At 47.1% G+C, this 19,657-nt stretch overlaps 1 protein-coding gene across 5 annotated transcripts in view; it reads right to left on the reverse strand.

Annotated features, from left to right (window-relative positions):
• Window positions 1-1,268: 1,268 nt before the first annotated feature.
• spop (speckle type BTB/POZ protein) overlaps window positions 1,269-19,657 on the reverse strand; it is a 101,410-nt gene continuing 83,021 nt past the window's right edge. For all 5 annotated transcript variants that reach the window (XM_035404773.1, XM_035404774.1, XM_035404775.1 and 2 more), the window contains 5 exons: window positions 17,622-17,799; window positions 16,363-16,418; window positions 12,193-12,315; window positions 10,633-10,775; window positions 1,269-1,533 (listed from right to left, as the gene is read on the reverse strand). In XM_035404773.1, coding sequence (XP_035260664.1) covers window positions 1,389-1,533; window positions 10,633-10,775; window positions 12,193-12,315; window positions 16,363-16,418; window positions 17,622-17,799 — 645 coding nt within the window. In that variant the 3' untranslated portion in view covers window positions 1,269-1,388. The remainder of the gene's footprint in view (window positions 1,534-10,632; window positions 10,776-12,192; window positions 12,316-16,362; window positions 16,419-17,621; window positions 17,800-19,657) is intronic.

Below are 19,657 nucleotides of genomic sequence, written 5' to 3' on the forward strand. Positions count from 1 at the left end.
TTGACGGTGTTTCATTTTTTGTTGGTTTTTGCATTTTTCTTAAAGAAATAATCTGGATATTTTGAACATTAAAACGTGTTCATTCAATTGTTTTTTTTTTTTACCCCAAACCAAAAACTGTCGTTAGTTTTTCAATTTTGTGGATGAAAAAGTTTCCTTAAATATGTTCAAAACATTGAGGTTTGTACAAACTGTTAAGAAAAAACATCTATAGTATAACAGCCTTTTTCTGAAATTAAAAAAGGTCAAAAGGAAGATCCGCATGCCTGATTGGACCTTGGAATTGTTATTGGCAATTTTTAGTTTATTATCTGAGCAACTTGACTTTTGGTTACTTTTCTCTTTTTGTACAGAAACCGAGGATTTTAATACACAAGTGCTACTAAGAGGAAAGAAAAATTCAAATACAAATGTCACAAAAATTAATTTACATTGTTCCAACTGTATGCTTGCGTAATTATATTCCTATATATCTTCTCTCAGTTGCATTTTTTAACAGCAAGCCAAGCAGAGTCCATGTTTTTCTTCTTGAGTCTCCTCAGTGCTCAGCTACTGGCTGGAATGTCCAGTCAACTCCCATATCTTCCTCTTCAAATTCTCAATATAAAGTCATTGTGGGCATGTACAACTGAGACCAGGAGCAGACAGACATCTACAGTAGTGCAAAGTTATCCGTTGCCGTTTTTTTTTTTTGTTTTGTTTTTAAATATCCCTCCATTTTTGTTTCTTGTGTATTTGCAGTTTTTGCAGAAGCCTCTGGAATGGCCGATGGCATCTTGGTGTCAACGGGCTTATCTGTTCCTTCACCTTGCTTTTTTTGATCTTCAAATGTTCCCCGCAGACTTTCACAACGCATTCTCCGATGTCACTACGCAGACAGGAGAGGGGGATGATGGGATAAAGATTACGAACTGTGCCTGGACATTTCATTTTTTTCTCTCTCTCTTCCATTCCCATTTAATGGATGCGGATTTAATATAACGCTATTAGTCCTTTCCCCCGCGGAGAAAGTCCGGCGAGTTTTTTTTCCCCCATCGGCCTGCTGGGCTGCCTCACTCCTGGTGGCGAGGTCACAGCGTGCGGCCTCTGGCTCACAGACGGGGCGAGCCGCACGGCAGCCGCCTGCCTCACGGGTCACCCGTCTCATCCCTCTTCGTTCTCCCATCAAGCTTTCTGAGATACAGATACAGCAGTATTGGCTGAGGGGGGTTTCGAGGGGGGCGGGGGGGTTGGCGGCGGGGGGGGGGGGGGGGGGGGGGGTTAGGGGGGTGGGGTAGATGTTTAACAGTGGACTCATCAGAGTGTCTGGAGGTGGAGGAGGTTGGGGAGGGAGCAGCTGAGAGCTTAGCTACGAGGGGGGGTGGGGTGGTGGGGGGGGGCACTGCTCACTAGGACTGTTTCAGCCGCTTGCGGGGCGGCCCCAGGAAGGGACACTGCGCGGAGGCCAGGGAGCGGTAGGCCTCGGCCACCAGGTGCGGGTGAGAGGCTACCATGGACTTCCACCCCGAGGTCTCCATCACCTCCGCCGCGTGACTGAAAGGACAGGGAAAGAGCATCCGTTAGTGTCAGAGGCGACGCGCACACACAGAACAGGCCAAAAGTGTAATGCCAGCTGTAATTTTTTTTAAAATGACTTCAGGTAGAGAAGAATTCAGTTAATATATGCACATTTATTGAACAACAATACAATTTTTTTCCCCCAATTTACACCTACAATAACACAAAAATAAGACTTACTTAAAAATAATCTTAGACACAACTTTCGTTTAATTACAATTAGATTCATTATTGTAAATCTATCCGATAATTTTGCAAAGCGGGAGCTGGATGGGTGGGAGGGAGCTGGACAGGTAATTAAATTGAGTGAAATCTTATCTACCTCAAGATTTTTTACCCCATGTAGCCTAATACCTTTAGCCTGTAGTGCAAAATAGGTACTAAAGTTGCACAAAATAAAGCAAAGGCGGCAGCGTTAGGCTTAGATGTGCAGGGCCAAGTAAACATCGTGGCAAGAAGGTCATTCTGAGTTAGAAATTGCAAAGAAGCTGGAGATTTTCAGGTGGAGCGTTCAGTGCACACTCAGAAAGTTCCAGTCGATGGGAAGCGATGTTTACAGAAGATGAAGAGGCAGAAGACAAATATCTTGTGTTGTCTAGCAAGAGAAACCGCCATAAAACTGCACCACAACTATAGGAAGAACTCAATGCGACTAGAGAGAAACCAGTCCCCCTGACTATAGTGAAACGGCAACTACAAACTGCTGGTCTAAAAGGATGTGTATGTGAACAGTTTCTTTAGCTGGACACCACAAGATATTTATATTCTGCCTCTGATGTCATCCTTCTTCTTCCTGGTCTTCTCCTATTAACATTACTGCCCATCAGCGGGGCCTTTTTAAGTGTAATGAACACTGCACCTGGAAATACTATCTAAGCTCAACTCCTTCTGCGGCATATTTCTTGCAACTTGGGTGCCTATTTTTCTTACATTATAGGCTACATGCATTAGGCTACCTGTGGTTTTAAAAAATGAAGGTAGATAAGATTTTACTCAATTTAATTAGCCAGCAACCTCCCTCCCACCCCTCCACCCCCCACTTTGCAAAATGATTGGATCTTCCAATAATTTGTTTAACTGTAATTAAAGCCAAAGGAGGCTATTTCAAGGAGTCATGTCTAAGATTATTTTTCAAGTAGACCTCATCGTTTTGTGTTATTATTGGTAGAAATCAGGGAAAAAATGTTATACTTTGGTTTGTTATTCAATAAATGTGCATAATTCTTCTCTAAAGGTTTTCTTGAAAAAAAAAAAACACAGGGGGCCTAATACTTTTGGTCTGTACAGCATACACATTCACAACACAAACCCACACATGCACACGCCATTAACAATTAAATCAGTTCTCTCTCCACACATGCAGCTAGGGTAGGCAGTAGTGAGGTCATCAATGACATCACTGGCTCTCTGCTCTCCACCTCCCTTCCCCTGTGCTGAGGAGAGAAGGTTGCCGTGCGCCCAACCTGCTCGCAGGTGGAGCGTGATTAGAAAGCCTCCACACCGCGTCTCTGGACATAATTATACACATCTACTGCCAGAGAGCACTTGACTCCTGGTAGGCCTCGCTCCTCAGCCCCGGCGAGTGTTATTACCCACTAATACGCACCCGGGCTGAGGCCCACCTTCCCCCCTAACCGCCCCCAGAGAGAGGCCCCCCGCGACTCAGCCTCGTGTCCCTAAAGGGCTCCTTCTCAGCGCTCCGTAGACGGGGAGAGAACAGCCCTTTAATGGCATTTCGCCCCTGTCGCTCCACTCGGCTCCCGCGGCGCACACTCCTGGCACGAGCGGGACGAGAAAGCCCCGCCCGCCCACGGCGACGCATCGGTCCTCCGGGGGCGCCAGACTGGGCTCCGTGTGGGCCGGCTCCTTCCCGCGGCGTACGTCCGCATCGGCTCCAGGACGGTTCCCAAGCGCCCTCCCCCACCCCTGCTCTTGCCATAGGCTCCTCAACTGAACGGCAGCTCCTCATTCGGCCTTGAAAGCCGTCCTGAGGTGATGCGGTGGGATAAAAACAAAAGAATAAGGGGGGTTGGGGAGAGAGCTGCTCCGGCGTACCTATTTATAATGGAAGAGTAGCATAGCGCTGCAGCCCCAAGCCTTGCGGTCCCCCCCGAGCGATGCCAGAGATCGCCTCCATAGCCGGACCGCGCCACTCGGGCGGGTAACACATCCGGGTCCGAAGGGGCCGCCCGAGAGCTGGCGGAGGTTATTAAATCACAGCCAGGGCCGGGAGAGGGGCTAGGGGACCGATGAGACTGGAAGATGTTTGAGCTAACCTTTTCCAAGACTCTCAACATCCTGACGCAGTGCCACCCACCATCAACCTACTACCCGCAGGTGACTGACGGAGAAAATAAAACTGCTATTGCCACCTTAATAAATTCTGAACCTGACAATCATCGGCTGCTGGTGGTGGGGGTGGGGATGGGGGTGGGGGGGACTTGTGTGACTGTTTTGGGTGCAATATTTTAATTTGCACATGCTAATTTGTTGCAGGGGGAAAAAATGACAGGAAAATGGAAAAGGTGGTGTCAGGACTAATCAGCAACAGGGAAAAGAAAGTTGAAGTCCCCACTGAGATAAAAGACAAGTAAACCTGAAACTTGAGAAGGCATTTAAATAATGCAGGGCACTTGTTACTGGCTCGGGCCCTTGGTTTTTGAGGCTAGCCACATCACCCCACCCCCACCCCCATGAGGGCAAGTTTTTTGACAGATGCTCGACTGATTACTTATCTGAGCAACTGGCATCACCGTCGGTTAACCCCCGAAACCACAGAAAAGGGTCAGCGGAGACACATTAGCACCATTAATACTTCAATATTCAATTGAGCAGTTGATAGCCCAGCACATATAAAGCCAAGCAGAGACTCTCAGTGCTTAAAGCAGAGCACTCTGCACAGAGAACTTCCACAGGGAATGGCGATCCTTGTACCCGGCCTCAGGGCTGAGGTACAAAAGCAACGCAGCCACACGCCAATTGCCTGGGACCGTCCTGCAGCCCTGCCGTCCTCAGGCGGCACCTCAGGGCAAGCGGCGGGAGAGAGAGAGAGAGGGCCAATGGAGGAGGCGGGTCTGGCAGGCACGGCTCCGCCTTCGCCTTCGCGTCTCGCTAAAAGCGCGGAGCATTCCTTACGAGCCTGCTCAATTTTCAGCCATTAGGGCAGAGTATCCCCCGGGAGGCCAGGGGATTTTATCCCGAGCGCTTCTTCTGACCAACCGCGGAGATGAATCGAATGCAGAACAAAGCCAGCTTTCAGATGCCTCGGCTTCCCCTTCGAGAAAAACCGTGTCACACTCGCTGAGTGCAAAACAAACAGCATGGCAAACGAGGACAAAGGAGGGGTATATCCCACACGGACGTGGAAGATGGAGAAAATCACAAAGCTCCGACCGGAAAAATCGCAATAAAAAATTAAAAGCATTCGGAGCGGTCAAAGATCAAATACCAGAGGGCTCATTTTGTGCAGGCTAATGACAAAATCCCTGGAACCAGGCCAGTTGCTGGTACGTTCTCAACAGACCAACTTCTAGGGAAAGCAAAATGAAAGTCCGGCCAAATTTTAGGGATTACACATAACAGTCTCGGATTGTCCAAATGGCATGGGGGGTTCAACACTGGGTACATTTACATGCACACCAATCATTTCATTTTAATCTGATTAAGGCAACAGTCTACGGATTGCAGAAGTTGTCATGTGAAATTCATGTATATGTTTATCTTAATTATCAAAATCGGTGTAAATATAACTATTAGGTGACCTAGATTTTTGCTCAACCTTTTGATTTGGAGCAGGTAAATGTCTGGAATTACACCAGAAGTGGAGTGTACACATAGCAGAAGTTTGCAAGTAGCTATACCAGAAGGGTCCACAAGAGGATTCTTGTGGCCTGCTCAGAAACTGCCTTCAGAAACAGGGTTAACAGTCCTTGCACATTACTGTTAATGAAATTTTCATTAACATCCCAATTAGCTAAATTTTTTAAGCCGTGTTAATTTGTATTATGGTGAATGCTGCATTTGCTTCTACCCTTTTTGAAACTGTTTTAAGTACTTTTTCCATCTTTAATGAACAAAACCATTTATCTTGAGGGTAGCTTATCTGTGGTAGTTTTTTTTCCCCTAGGTGAAGTAACTTGTTCGTTATGAAATCATGCTTTCAAAGTAGATTATCCACACTACTGATATATTTCAGTGCACAGGCCAAGAATGTTGTTGCTCTAGGTCTCCAGACCTTTGGAAACAGGTTGTACAACTAACAACCTCTGTTCACTCGGTGATAAAGAATAATAACATGCATACAGTACACAGCAAATGTCAATATAGGCAAATATAGGTATTTAGTTTTAGCATGACTTTCCCTGAGAACAAAATAAGTGGAGTGCCCTGCTATACAAATTACTTAAACAGACCTCAAAAGCCATGGCAACTTCATCCCAAGACTTCTCTTCCTTTAGGGTGTCCTTGTAAAAGGTGTGCTGAAGGCCCTACAGCCCCCAGTGCTTTTCCACCTCAATAATAAACCTTGGGTGGTCCATCTTGACAACCATCTTGAAAGACTGGATTTTCTTTAGGTTGTGTTGTGACTTGTGATTGGTTAATCTTTCATGAAGCCAAGAAGATCTATGCGTTTCTACACCCTTTATTTAGGCAACGTGTTGAAATAACCGCCTATATATATTTACTATCCCACATCCATTTAATTTCTTTTGGTGATAATTCAGTGACACACCCAATGTTAATTTAGAAAGGGATATTTCAAAAGCAGACCGGACATTTATCATCAATCGTTAATAATCGACTCTGTTAATAAACATCAACAACAATAAAGACGTGACAATCATCAAATACGTGGTCAAGGACTACGTTTCTGCGGTGAAATGATGGAAACACGACCACCGACAGTGTATTTCCACAGTGTATTTCTGTGAAATCAGCACGCCAGGTGAGGAGAAATTACACTTGACGCCAGCACACCTCACACATGCTCTCCGCGTGCACTCGTACAGCAGCTGTGTGCCAAAAGGAAGCAGGCTCTGCACTGCCTTTGTTAAGAGTGTGCTCCGCTTCCAGCATAATCCCAGCCTCATCTGATTTCTTCTGGCTTTTTTAAACTGTGCGTGTGAAAGGTCATCGCTACGCTAACATTTTTAACAAGGAGCACATGCGCTCATAAGTTAAATTTAGGAGCACAATAATGTATCCCAATTAGCGAATGGGCTCCTAAATTATTTTTTAATTATCCAGTGACCACACATCAATTTTCAGTAGCAGAAATTTCCTAAAACGGGAGCACTGTACAACCCTGCCAGACGCATTGAACCGAATGTTGTTCAAACTCAAACTAACATGGCAAACAGCAACACACAGTGATGTGATAAGTGGCGTGCAGTTATTAATATTAAATCATTTTGGACAAATAAAGTCTCTTCACGCTTAGTCAAATTTAAAGAGCGGATTATTGCCTCAGTTCTGACTTTATAGCAATTATTTAAAGAATCCATTTAAACCCGGGTATTAGAGAAATAGTGTTATTCCAAACCACGTAAACGGAATATTACTGCAAACTTAATACTCACAACAATTTGGATGCCAGTGTGCATGTAAAAGTATCCAATGAGTTTATTCACCTGAATCGATGTTCCTCAGAAATGCTCACTACAATGTCTTTGACTGCGGCGTTTGCATCGGTGTCTGCATACGCATCTGTGACACGGGTGTGTAAATGTGTGTCTGTAAACATGGTGAGTGCACATGCCTGCATGTGGAGTATACAGTGGTTGCACATGTGTGTTTGTGTGTGTGTGTGTGTATGCATGTATGTACAGGCATACTTGACAACACTTCTCATCGAAACCTATAGTCCTGCTTGCCCAAGTCCCCACCAGCCCAGCTCCAGGCAAAGATTACATTCAGGCCTGGGAAACAGGCAGTGTTGGAGGAAGGGGGGGCTGTGTCTGACTGGGGGGATTAACAAGGGTTAGAGGGCAGAAGAGTGGCTGAAGAAGGCTATTATATTGGTTGAAAACATGTTTTGTTTTCTATCTTATTGATTTTTTTTCTCTGCGAGAGGGTTCATAATGCTTTGCTGTTGGGAGTCCCCAGAGGCCAATTCTCTGAAAACAACAATATTGTAGCAAATTAAACTGTCATAAAGCCAGGGCTATAATTAATAATGAGGTTCAAGTAAGGAATCTGCATTGCAAATATAAGCTTCCAACCACATTTGCTCACAAAAAAAAACAGTGAACATATAAGCGAGAAATAAATATCAAGTACAAAAGATAACAGCTGGACACAGTTATGCCTTTTAATGCAGCGCTATAGAACTAAAATAGAAATAGTTTTATGTAACGCATAATAAGATTCTGCTGACACATTTTTGCACTCAAGTTTTTTTTTTATAACTACTGTCTGATTTAAGTTTTAATGAAGGTTTAATTTCAGCAGGAATCTGTCGCCAGACTTGAGACTCCAGAGACTATATTTTCAGTACTGCATGCGCTGCTTGCTTGCTTATCTAAAAGACAACAGACATGAAGCTCTATGACTTAATATTAGGCTATGTAGATAGGCCCAATAATGTATACATGAAAATAAGATGTTATCCTTGAAATGACTGCTAAGAAACTGAAGTTACACTGGTGAGTTTGTGAGAACATCTACATGTAGTGAAGTCATGAGGGTAGTAGTGACAGAGTAGGCAGCCCTGTTACTTTATAACTGCAGAGTGTGCTGCTCTAATGTGACCTAGTCTATATACAGTTAGCGCATTCTTCCCATGTCGGTGTCTGTTTCCTGTCGGGACCGTGTATTTTTTCCACAGAATGAAGACGTGCTATGTATATATGCAGGTGCATCTAAACTGCCCCCTGTGTAGGTGTTTCCTGCTCACGGTTCAAGGTCTGTACCTTCTAGGTTCAAACTCTGGCTCACCAGCACCCCCTACAGGACAACATGCTATTAAAAATGGACCGGTTGATATAGAAAATTATGGATTCCGGAAGACTTAATTTTGTAAATATAATAAATAATAATATATATTTTTTTTAAGATATCAGAGAATGGACATGCTTCATTGGTAGCAGTCATAGAAAGATGGTAAATGGTAAATGGACTGCATTTATATAGCGCTTTTATCCAAAGCGCTTTACAATTGATGCCTCGCATTCACCAGAGCAGTTAGGGGTTAGGTGTCTTGCTCAAGGACACTTCGACACGCCCAGAGCGGGGATCGAACCGGCAACCCTCCGACTGCCAGACAACCACTCTTACCTCCTGAGCTATGTCGCCCCTGCTGTGAGAGAAATCCAGCACGATACACAAGTTTTATACCCTCAAATTCACGGTTTAAATCACTGGTATTTGAAAACAAAATCAAGGGAGTTGGCCTGACTTTTTGTTTTCAAAACAAGCGGTGTATACCGTGAACCAATCAAAGAGGTTGGCCAGCTCATGTCATGAACCAATCATCAGTGAGACTGCCCTTGCGTGGTCACATAACAGTCCACATAGCTAGATGTCTCGACAAAGACAGAAAGAGTTTCACTAATGGAAGATGACTGGACTGATCTTGCATCGCTGGTGCTATCTACTGTCAAAAAGAAGAAAAGAAAATTGGATACAGCTCGCTATAATAGTAAAATAAGCATCAAAAGGCAGCAAGCGCTTCAGAAGCAGGTGGAGTTGAAGATCGATGTGGAGCAGGCACTGTTTCTGCTGGACAGTTAGGTCTAAATTTTAACACCAATTTATCTGGACTTTTTGCCAGCCAATTGTACCTTCAATGAATTTAGCCACCAAAGTAGCTTGGTAGCTAGTATTGATAACATTACTTTATTTGGTGGCTAGTTCTTGAAAGAAGGAAATGCTCGCTAACGCTATCTGTGTGGTAGGTGAACTTAGGTAGTTTACCAAGGCTAGGTAGGTACTGTAAGCTAAGGCCTATTGGATAAATCATGGCGGTTAAAACCCGCTAGAACTCTGCTTGCCAGCTGAAGCCAGTGTCTACACGACCAGACACCAAAAGGGTCCTAAATCAGGGCCAAACCTGCCCCAACACACGCTCTGCCACATAACTGTTTGATTTAGCAGCCAATTATATGATTACAGTAGTGCGGCATGAATTGACTTTGAAAAATGCAAGTAACCAATGTAGCTAGTAACGTGAACCTATAAAAATACGCACAAACATACTCTTTCTCTGTGGGCAGTGCCAACATGTGTTTTGATTTACAAGATGCTTTCACAATATTGCAACCTTTGAGAAAGTTACCAACTGCAGCTTTCAGATGTATTCATCAGAGGGAGAAGTCATTAGACCCTACTTAAAACAATCTGCATGTCATAAATTAAAATGTAAAAATGTCATACAACATTTGACCCTCTCCAAACTGCAGATACAAATGAAATAGCCACAGGTCTGCTGAACCAAACCAAAGTTTCTCTATTGTGCCATAAGAACATAACTGATTTTCATTTTCAGAATTCAGCCCAAAGCAAACGGAGACTGAAGAGTGTTAATTACCTGAGCTCTTTCCATGTGTGAGAATTAAATTGTTAATGTGTCTGCTCCACATGTCAACATGTTTGAAAGTGCTGCTTATTGTCACGTCAGTTCCCTCCTGTTGGCTGGGCGCACTTTCACACCATTTTATCTCATTCTATATCTGTTATCGCATGTAGTGCTTCATGACACCTTATTTATGAGTGCATATGAATAATGTGCTTAAACTTCTGTAGCTTTTACTTTCCATTCTCAACAAGCATTCACTTTGATTGGCTGCAAGTGGCGTTAACTTCAAAGATTCATAAAATGATGGAAGTTTGGCTGAACTGGCATTGCTGCATAACCCTTATTATGGAAATTAACATAATGTGCGTCTACTGTGCATGCGTGTGTGCGCATACGTGTCTGACAAGATTAAGGTGAAGTATTTAACAGAAGACAGCTGGAGGTGCTTCAGGAAACTATGACTCCAACGGCAGAGGCTCCTAAATCCTTGATGGTCAGTGGATGGTGTCACTGTTAAGGGCTGGTGACGGAAGGGCAGGGCAGGGCGTGGTGTGACTCACTAGTTGATGAAGTCGACGGCCTGAGTCTTGAGCTGGTCGGCGCTGTGCAGGTCGGCGAGGATGAGGATCTCGGCCGCGTTCTCCACCGACAGACTGGTGCACAGGGCGTCCTCGCACATCACCTTCAGCCGCTCCAGGGCATACTGGACGATGGGCCAGGGGAGGAGCCACATGGAGGGAGGAAGAGAGCGAGAGAGGCAGAGAGAGAGGGGGGGGGGGGGCCAGGGGAATGGAGACAGAGGGTTGAAGGACATTAAGGGAGAGATAGAAGAGGAACGAAAGGAAGGTAAACCACGTTGATGAGGGTCATTCAAAGTTCAGAGTCTTAATGACTAAGCGTGATGACCCATTCAATTTTTAGTGCCATAGCCTTCCACATTGTGCCCTGGAGAGAGAACCACCACAGAGAGATGAAGGAACACGAACATAGTCATCTGGCTTTTCAAGGCACTTCTACTTTTTTCCATTTGGTATCCCCAATCACAGCCGAATTTGTAATGTTTGCGAACTATGCAAAAGCATGGTCATATATGGTCCCTGCCGCCAGCTCAGGAGAGCGAAGGCTATCAGCGGTTCTCTGAAATGCGCCTTCCAGCCAGGTGCTTCTTTTCACAGCGCGCTCACAGGTCATGCACTCACAGAGCAGGGGTGGAGGAGACCCATTCATACGTGAGTGCCCGGAGAGCCAGCAGGAGTAGCTTGAGAAACTAACAATGCTATATATCCCTACTGACTGCACCCCTCCCATATCCCTGAGCACCACGAAGCCAATTATGCCGACCACATTCAGCGCTGGCACAGGTTGAATTCGATCCAAGAAGCAAGCGGTGCTTTTACAGAGTGAGCTACCCAGCAGCCCTATTCTTTTCAAGGCACTTTGATGACTTCCTTATCTATCACAATTTAAAATCAAAAGAATTATGCTGGAATTAAATCAAGAGAAATATGTGTGCCTAAATCACAACACAGCCCGATTTAAAGTTTTCACTTAACATCTGAAGGCAGGAGAAAAAATTTATGTGGCAGCTGACTGTTTATTTGGCCGCTACGAGAGCAGAGAATTATAAGGCCTCTCAGAAAATCTGGGAGAAGGTCAGGAAGTGCAATTCATTTTCACTTTTTCTTTCTTTGCTTTCTTTTCCTTTCCTCTTTCTTTGGTCCTTGTGAGGAACATTGTTCTGTTAAGGTTCTGCTCCCACATGTTTTGTTGAGCTGTCAAGTCTAATAGGCATCTTCCAAACTTGTCACTAAGTTTTGTGCGCAAGAATGATATTCACCCTATCAGAATAAAAAAGTTATTTAAAAAAAAACCTTGAGAGAAATGCTAAGGATAAGATGTTCATGAATTCAACTGGTTTCCAGGGGTGCATTAAGGGTAACAGTTCATTTAACAAGTCAGGATGATAGAAATTCTGTAGTTTCTGTTATTTATGGCAGTACCTATGCATGACCAGCATTTAAACATTTTAATGACTTATTTTAAGATTTTACATCTGCTCCACTCCACAGGTCTAAAATGGACGTATTTTAACTTAATTTCTTTGTAAGCTGGAGGCTCACCTTGTCTGCTGCTGCCAGCAGGTCATCGGCCATCTTGTCCAGGTTGGGCGCCTTGCCCGTGTAAATGAAGCACATCATCTCTTTGAAGACTTCAGGCTCCACGTCGTTGATCTCCACGCGGTTCTAGGTGGGAGAGAAATCCACACAGGGGAAACCCAAAGGCTTCGCTCAGCATGGTCTCTCACACTACTCTACCACTGGATGCAAACGGACTACTCATTCTGGCCACTACACCACTGAGGCACAGCACATATTTCTCATTCTTACATATATTCTTCCCGCACCCCCAAAAATTCACAAAAAAATAAGTGGATTTTATGACTTATTGTTTGAGTCGAAAAAAATCCAACATGGCTTTGCATCATTTGTCTACCTTCAAATGCGAGCTGGACAAATACATCAGTTTAATTGACATACTGAAGTGGTACAAACATTTATATTGGGCCAAATGATAATCTGATATAGACCCTTCTGTTTGCTTGGGTCGTCCTAACATTTGAACAGGTCCATCAACACAGAAAATAGGAAAACTTCTGTATTCATTGGTAAACCAAATAAAAGACAACGACCAGAGCAAATATAAGCCAGTGTCAAAGAAATGAAAAAAAAAAAAAAAAAAAAGAAAAACTCAAAGCGTTAAAAAAAATAAAATTAAACTCAGGTAACCGTGCTGCTTCTCACGCATATTAACTCCGTCTCTTTTCTGAAATGAAACAGAAGAAGTCATTTCCAACGAGCGGAGCCTGCAGCTACGAGGGCGCTCTTTATCACTTGTCTGCATGGTAATGCCAACCCAAACGTTTCCTCACTCCGACGAGCGGAACCGGGCGGCAAACCAATTATAGCTCCGTTTTATCTGAGCCGGAACACAATGCATTTCGACAGGGTCAGCCGTGGCAAACCAACATTTAATGCACTGGTTTATTATTCTGCTGTTCACTTCTAATGTTGTTTGGAGGTGGGGGTTTTTTTTGGGGGGGGCGGGGGGGTTTGCATAGAAACTTTTGTCTGTTTAAGCTAGTCTTCCAAACGACTTCATTAAATTTTCTTAGTTTTTTTAAATAGCCTAATTTGTCTTTATAGGCTACTCCAAAAGAAGGTTAACTTACTCATCCACTTCCTCTTCCTAAATGTACAGATACTACCTTCTCCCTCTGATTGAAAATAGGACACTTAAGCAGTAATTCCCATCCAAGCCTAGCAAGTAGCAATCTCACACCGACACGGCTGCTAAATCTCTACAATCAACGAAATGCTCAGTTTGAAGGGCCAAATACTGTGGGCAGGCGCACGCACACGCGTACGTACACACACACACACACACACACACACTCTTACAGCATGGGTCCTACACACCTCTGCAAGCACGCCCACCCACCTGTGTGTGGAGCTTAGCGAAGATTATACACTCATAATACAAGTCCAGGTCTCACTTGCAACTACAGGTTTAGCAGTTATCAACAAACAGTTTATCAGTTTAATAGTTGTAGCTTTACAATTTAATTTCCGTATTTTCGTTTGCATCAAAGAGTGGACGCTGAGACAGAAACCAAGAGGTGCAATGAGGTAAATAATTTGGGAAAGGGAAAGTAAAAGTCATGAGATGGTATGTGGCACAATCCGGAAAGACTTGCACGTCGCCCTAAATAACACCTTCAATGTCAAGTATAGAATATTTCACATATGCTTCTTTACTGTTTATACTTTTCTAGTCCATTTCTCATATTCCTGTTCCATTGCTGACTGACACAGGAGACTGGGTCCAGTGCTGGGCTTTTCTACTGTAAACAGGGTTTGGGGGTAGAACACAAGGGTCTCGCAGCGATTTAACCTCTATACTCCTGCCCTAAATCTCGAACCCTAAACAGTGCTCCAGTTTGTCTCCATTAGCGTGCGTGCTACTGAACGTTTACGTTAATTTTTGCTTTTAAGCGCCGTTAGGCCGCCGCGGCGCACGGGGAATGGTGAACTGCTCGCCCTTTCAACTGGGCCCAACTTCCCTATCAGAACACAGAAAAGATTATTCCATTCTAACACCGTGTTCTTTCCATTTAGTTTGGTTTCGCATCGGCAGTCTGTTTGACTGCTCCGAGAGAGGAGAGAGGTTAATACGAGGGAGGTGGCACTAAGTTTTTAAATAATATTCAAAATAAAGGCAGAACAAATCTTTCTTTTCTTTACAACTCTGCCTGCCTGCCACCCACCTTCCCCCATTTCTCTTGCACCCCACGGTTCCACCGGCAAAATCGTTTAACCCGCCGAGGCGGCTCCTCAAAGTGAGAGGACAAATATTTGGAGAGGATTAAATTGAGGGAAGGGGAAGCGATTGAGGGGAAACAGTCCTGCGGCGAAAAGAACAAGGCAGACCTGAGAGAGCGGCAGTTTCAGTAATGACCTGAAGCGCCGGAGGTCACGCTCAATTCTGCAGACACAATCTCATCCCGCCCGCCCCGCGTTGCTCCTACAGCGCTTGACCCGCGGATCCAAACCGACACAGCCCCGCCGTGTGAGTGGGGCATGGGCTTCTCGCACGAGGGCGGACGTGCACGCGGGCTTCTCGCACGAGGGCGGACGTGCACACGGGCTTCTCGCACGAGGGCGGACGTGCACACGGGCTTCTCGCACGAGGGCGGACGTGCACACGGGCTTCTCGCACGAGGGCGGACGTGCACACGGGCTTCTCGCACGAGGGCGGACGTGCACACCGGCTTCTCGCACGAGGGCGGACGTGCACACGGGCATCTCGCACGAGGGCGGACGTGCACACGGGCTTCTCGCACGAGGGCGGACGTGCACGCGGGCTTCTCGCACGAGGGCGGACGTGCACGCGGGCTTCTCGCACGAGGGTGGACGTGCATAAAGATCCACGGCCTTCGGCCACCGCCCCAAAAATCCACGCCCCGGCTTTCGGGCTTTCCCTTCCCTTTTTTCGATAGACGAGGGCCTTGTGCGGAGATAGTTATTCACTGCATGCGTATGCTCGACGACGCGCATAGTTTAAAAAGACGTCTCACAGCCAAACACGCTTATTCACTCTAATGATAGCAGAAAATACTACCGACAGTTCATCAAAAGGCCTCTCAGCACGGGATTGACTTTTTATCATTTGCATGGCGTTTGCGCGATTAAGCGCGCGTTTGCCTACAGGTACGCTTCCACCGAGAAGCGCCGCCGCTCCGGAGCTGACGCAAGGCGAGGAAAGAACTCCCCCCCCCCGAAAGCAAACCGCGCAAAAACGCCAGGGGAGGAAGCGAACGCCACCCAAAGCCGACCCCGCGTAGCGAACGGCCCCGCGGTCTGACGCTACCCCGCTACGCCGGAGGACCCCAGCGAGAAGACGAAGGACGCGGCCGTCCGTCCGTCCCCCCCCCCCCCCCCCCCCAGCCGAGCATCAGTATTCAACGGCGAGGGCCCGCAAACGCATAAACTGCGAATGAGGTCTCTTCGATCGCTGCGGAGACGGGGCTGACAGGCGCTCGGATAACAGTTTCCAGCCCGACAGGAATGAGATCATGTTAATTCGATCCAAAAATAACTGACAGGGAGGTTTCCTTTGAGAGGCACCCCGCGGAGCGTGGCGCTACTGTCGAGGATGGGGGGGGGGGGGGGGGGGGGGGTCGGGGGAGGGTCGGTTATATCTGACACCCCCACACTCTGGGAGACTAGTTAATGAATCAGGGATCCGCGGCTCTGTGGCTGTGTGCGCACGAGGGACGTTTTCCAGAGACGGAGAGATTGCGGCGGATTCTCTGGATACAGGGATCAGTGAGTGCAGATACAGGTGTGAGCCCCCCCCTCCCCCCCAGCACACTTTCAATACTGAGCCTGCAGTAAACATACCGGCGTAGCCACACCTACAATTCAACTGCTGAAATATGGATAGCTGGCAGCTCAGACCCCTCAGATGCCAGTTACTTTCACAGTAACAGTTACCTTTATTTTTATTTCTGCATGTATTTTCGGCAGAAAGCCGTACTACAGCGAGGGGGATCTTGTCTTTTGACACACCATCTCTGTATCTGAAGTCATGCAGACTATGTTGCAGAATGCAGCGCACGCCTCATCGGTTCCTTCCCTCACTGGCCCGACGGAGGAGGCGCAGCCGAGGAGGACGAGGGCCGCGCTGGAGAAGGGGGGCTGGGTCGGACGGAAGGAGGCGCCTCCACTCACCTTTTTGCTCTCCTCCATCTCGTGCTCGAACATGGCGCTGAACACGGGGGAGCGCGCTGGAACAGAAGGGGTGCGTTAAACACAGCCGGAGTGTGTGTTTTCATCACACAGGCACAATACTCATACACTACAAGAGAAATACTATTTCTACACCATGACAGTACATCCCCCTTTGGAGGCAACAAGGAACAGCACAGGAACTTGCATCTGGCACGCTGCACTCCCATTTTACCAACATTAACACAACATGACTATTTAAAAAAAAAAAAAAAGATAAGCAGTTAAATCTCATTAGTGAAGTATTTAATAAGGATTCGTGTCGGTTCGATTCCTCTCCTCGGTAATAGTTATAAGTGGAGTACGCCGCAATTCGTCTCTCCGCCGGTGTCAAAGCAGAGGGAAAAAGCTGTCAGTAAACACGAAAGGCTTAGCGGCGAGCTAACAAGCGACCCCACGCTGATTACAACAGGTAGGACTGTTTGGTAGGCAGCGCGACTGTCGGGAGAGACGGCCCCCGTGACAGGAGCCTGCATTAAAACCCTCTCCACTGCAGCGCAAACCATTATCCACACCTCAGCTCACCGACTCCATAATTAGCAGCCAGATGAGTCTCCGGTGGAAAATCCTCCCCCTTCATAAGTCCTTAAAAACTGCCTGCATGTAGTGGTACTGAGCCACAGATAACGGATGGCGTGGCACTGACAGTCATTTAAGGGCTTTTATTTCTGCCATTGTGGACGAGAGAGAGAGAGAGACAGAGAGAGAGAGAGAGTGTATATGTGCGTGTGTGTGTGTATGCAAGTGAGAGTGTGTCTGTGTACGAGAGAGAGAGAGAGAGTGTGTGTGTGTGCATGTGCATGTGCATGTATGTGTGCGCGTATGCCGGTGAGAGTGTCTGCATACGAGAGAGAGAGAGAGAGAGAGAGACAGAGAGTGAGAGACAGAGAGTGTGTCAATGTGTGCATGCATGAGTGCATATGAAAGAGAGAGAGAGACAGTGTGTGTGTTTGTGTGTGTCCGTGTGTGGGTGTATATCAATGAGTGTGTGTGTGTGTGTGCGTGTGTGTGTGTATGTCAGTGAGTGTGTGCGCGTGCGAGAGAGAGAGAAACGACGTAGCACGTGAGTTGGCTTAATAATTCTTAGCTTAATAAGCTTAAAAAGCCTTAGAGAGTGTGATAGTGCACTGTTCGTAGTGTGTGGTATTAAGAGTGTTTCCAGTGTGCACGGTCATGCAGCCTTTCCCATGGCGAGACTCTACCTGCCAGGATGGCCTTGTGGGCCTGGAACTCCTGCCCAGCCACGCAGAGGGAGCAGTCGGTGAAGCGCGAGTTCTCCCAAAGCCCGCCCAGCTCGTCGGCCAGCCGGCAGTCCGGCACCTTCACCATGTTCATGGTGTTCTGACCCGAGATGTTCACAGAGTCCTGCACCACGCTCACCTGCAACACAGGAACAGGCCCGACCGTTCAGTCACTCAACACATCAACAGGAGCAACCATTCAGGCACTCAACACATCAACAGGTCCAACCATACAGCCACTCAACACATCAACAGGCCCAACCATACAGTCACTCAACACATCAACAGGCCCAACCATACAGTCACTCAACACATCAACAGGCCCAACCATACAGTCACTCAACACATCAACAGGCCCAACCATACAGTCACTCAACACATCAACAGGCCCAACCATACAGTCACTCGACACATCAACAGGCCCAACTATACAGTCACTCAACACATCAACAGGCCCAACCATACAGCCACTGAACACATCAACAGGCCCAACCATACAGTCACTCAACACATCAACAGGCCCGACCATACAGCCACTCAACACATCAACAGGCCCGACCATTCAGGCACTCAACACATCAACAGGCCCAACCATACAGCCACTCAACACATCAACAGGCCCAACCATACAGTCACTCAACACATCAACAGGCCCAACCATATAGTCACTCAACACATCAACAGGCCCAACCATACAGTCACTCAACACATCAACAGGCCCAACCGTACAGTCACTCAACACATCAACAGGCCCAACCATACAGTCACTCAACACGTCAACAGGCCCAACCATTCAGGCACTCAACACAGGAACCGGCCCGACCATTCAGCCACTCAACACATCAGCTCAATCACTCATCTGACCAGCCAACTGCATCTCCACCACATTTTTATTAAAGCCAATTCAACACACCGGTTGTCTAATTACAGGAAATTGCAAATACGATTCACCAGTAATGTGAATATTTATAGGCTTCGGTGCCCACGGGGCTACTGGACTGCTGACTGGCGATTCGACGCTAAACTTCTTCACGTTTCCCCAAGACTTCCTGCGTTTGGCTCCATCTACACAGGCTGCTCCTCTCCCCGTCCCTTCCTGTGCAGAGGAAACCCCTAATCAGTGGTGGGTGACGGCCTGACAGCCATCGTTGTAGATGGGATTGCACTCTTTTGTCTGCGTGACACGTACTGCTTTCTCTACCGAAACAAAGGAGGACAAGTGTGACAACAGACTTCAAGAGCCTTCCGCTGTGCCAAAGAAACTTCTGAGGAATGCCTCCAATTTCCTTCCAGCTTTGTAAAACAGAGAGACGAAAGCGGGAGAGAGAGAGACAATCCCTTTCATTGTCTGCAACTGATGAGGAGTTCCTTCATCTGTCCATCTGACAGGGGGAGAGGAGAAAAGCGAAAATGGGAGGGAAAGAGAGGAAGGTGGGCAGAATGCCAACGCAGCCCGGACCTGGAGTGGAGGCGGGGTCTCAGGAAGGCAGCAGGCTGTGCAGACGCAGCTGCAGCCTCAGACGGAAGCTTCCGGCAGGGAGCACGGCTGGCTGCGGATTCCGTTCTTCCCACCCCACCCCCCTTTACTGTGCGCATGTAATTGTCTTTAATTCTCAGTAATGTGCGCAGCAGCTGCTTACCTGCTGCAGCCAATGCACCCGGCAGAGCGGTCAGAGAGCGGGCCGAGCTCCGCCCCTCACCACAGTGCGTACCGCGAGGGTCCCTCAGCCGTAAAGGCCGGGAACCGGCCGTTTTCATGTGGCCACAAACATCAGGGACCCGGGGGGGGGGGGGGGGGACGGGTCGCCAAAGCAGACCGAAAAGGGTGGCTGTATTTATCACCCACGATGAAGAGGTGAACTTAAAAGTCAGACAGCCAGCGGATTTAGTGCTCGGCCCTCCTCCTCCTCCTCCTCCTCCTCCTCCTCGCGGTCGGCCGGGGCAGCGAGAATTTAAAGCCCTCTCCTGTAACTCGGTCCGAGCGGCGTACCGAGATG

This window comes from Anguilla anguilla, chromosome 2, assembly GCF_013347855.1.
Source record: "Anguilla anguilla isolate fAngAng1 chromosome 2, fAngAng1.pri, whole genome shotgun sequence".
NCBI lineage: Eukaryota > Metazoa > Chordata > Actinopteri > Anguilliformes > Anguillidae > Anguilla > Anguilla anguilla.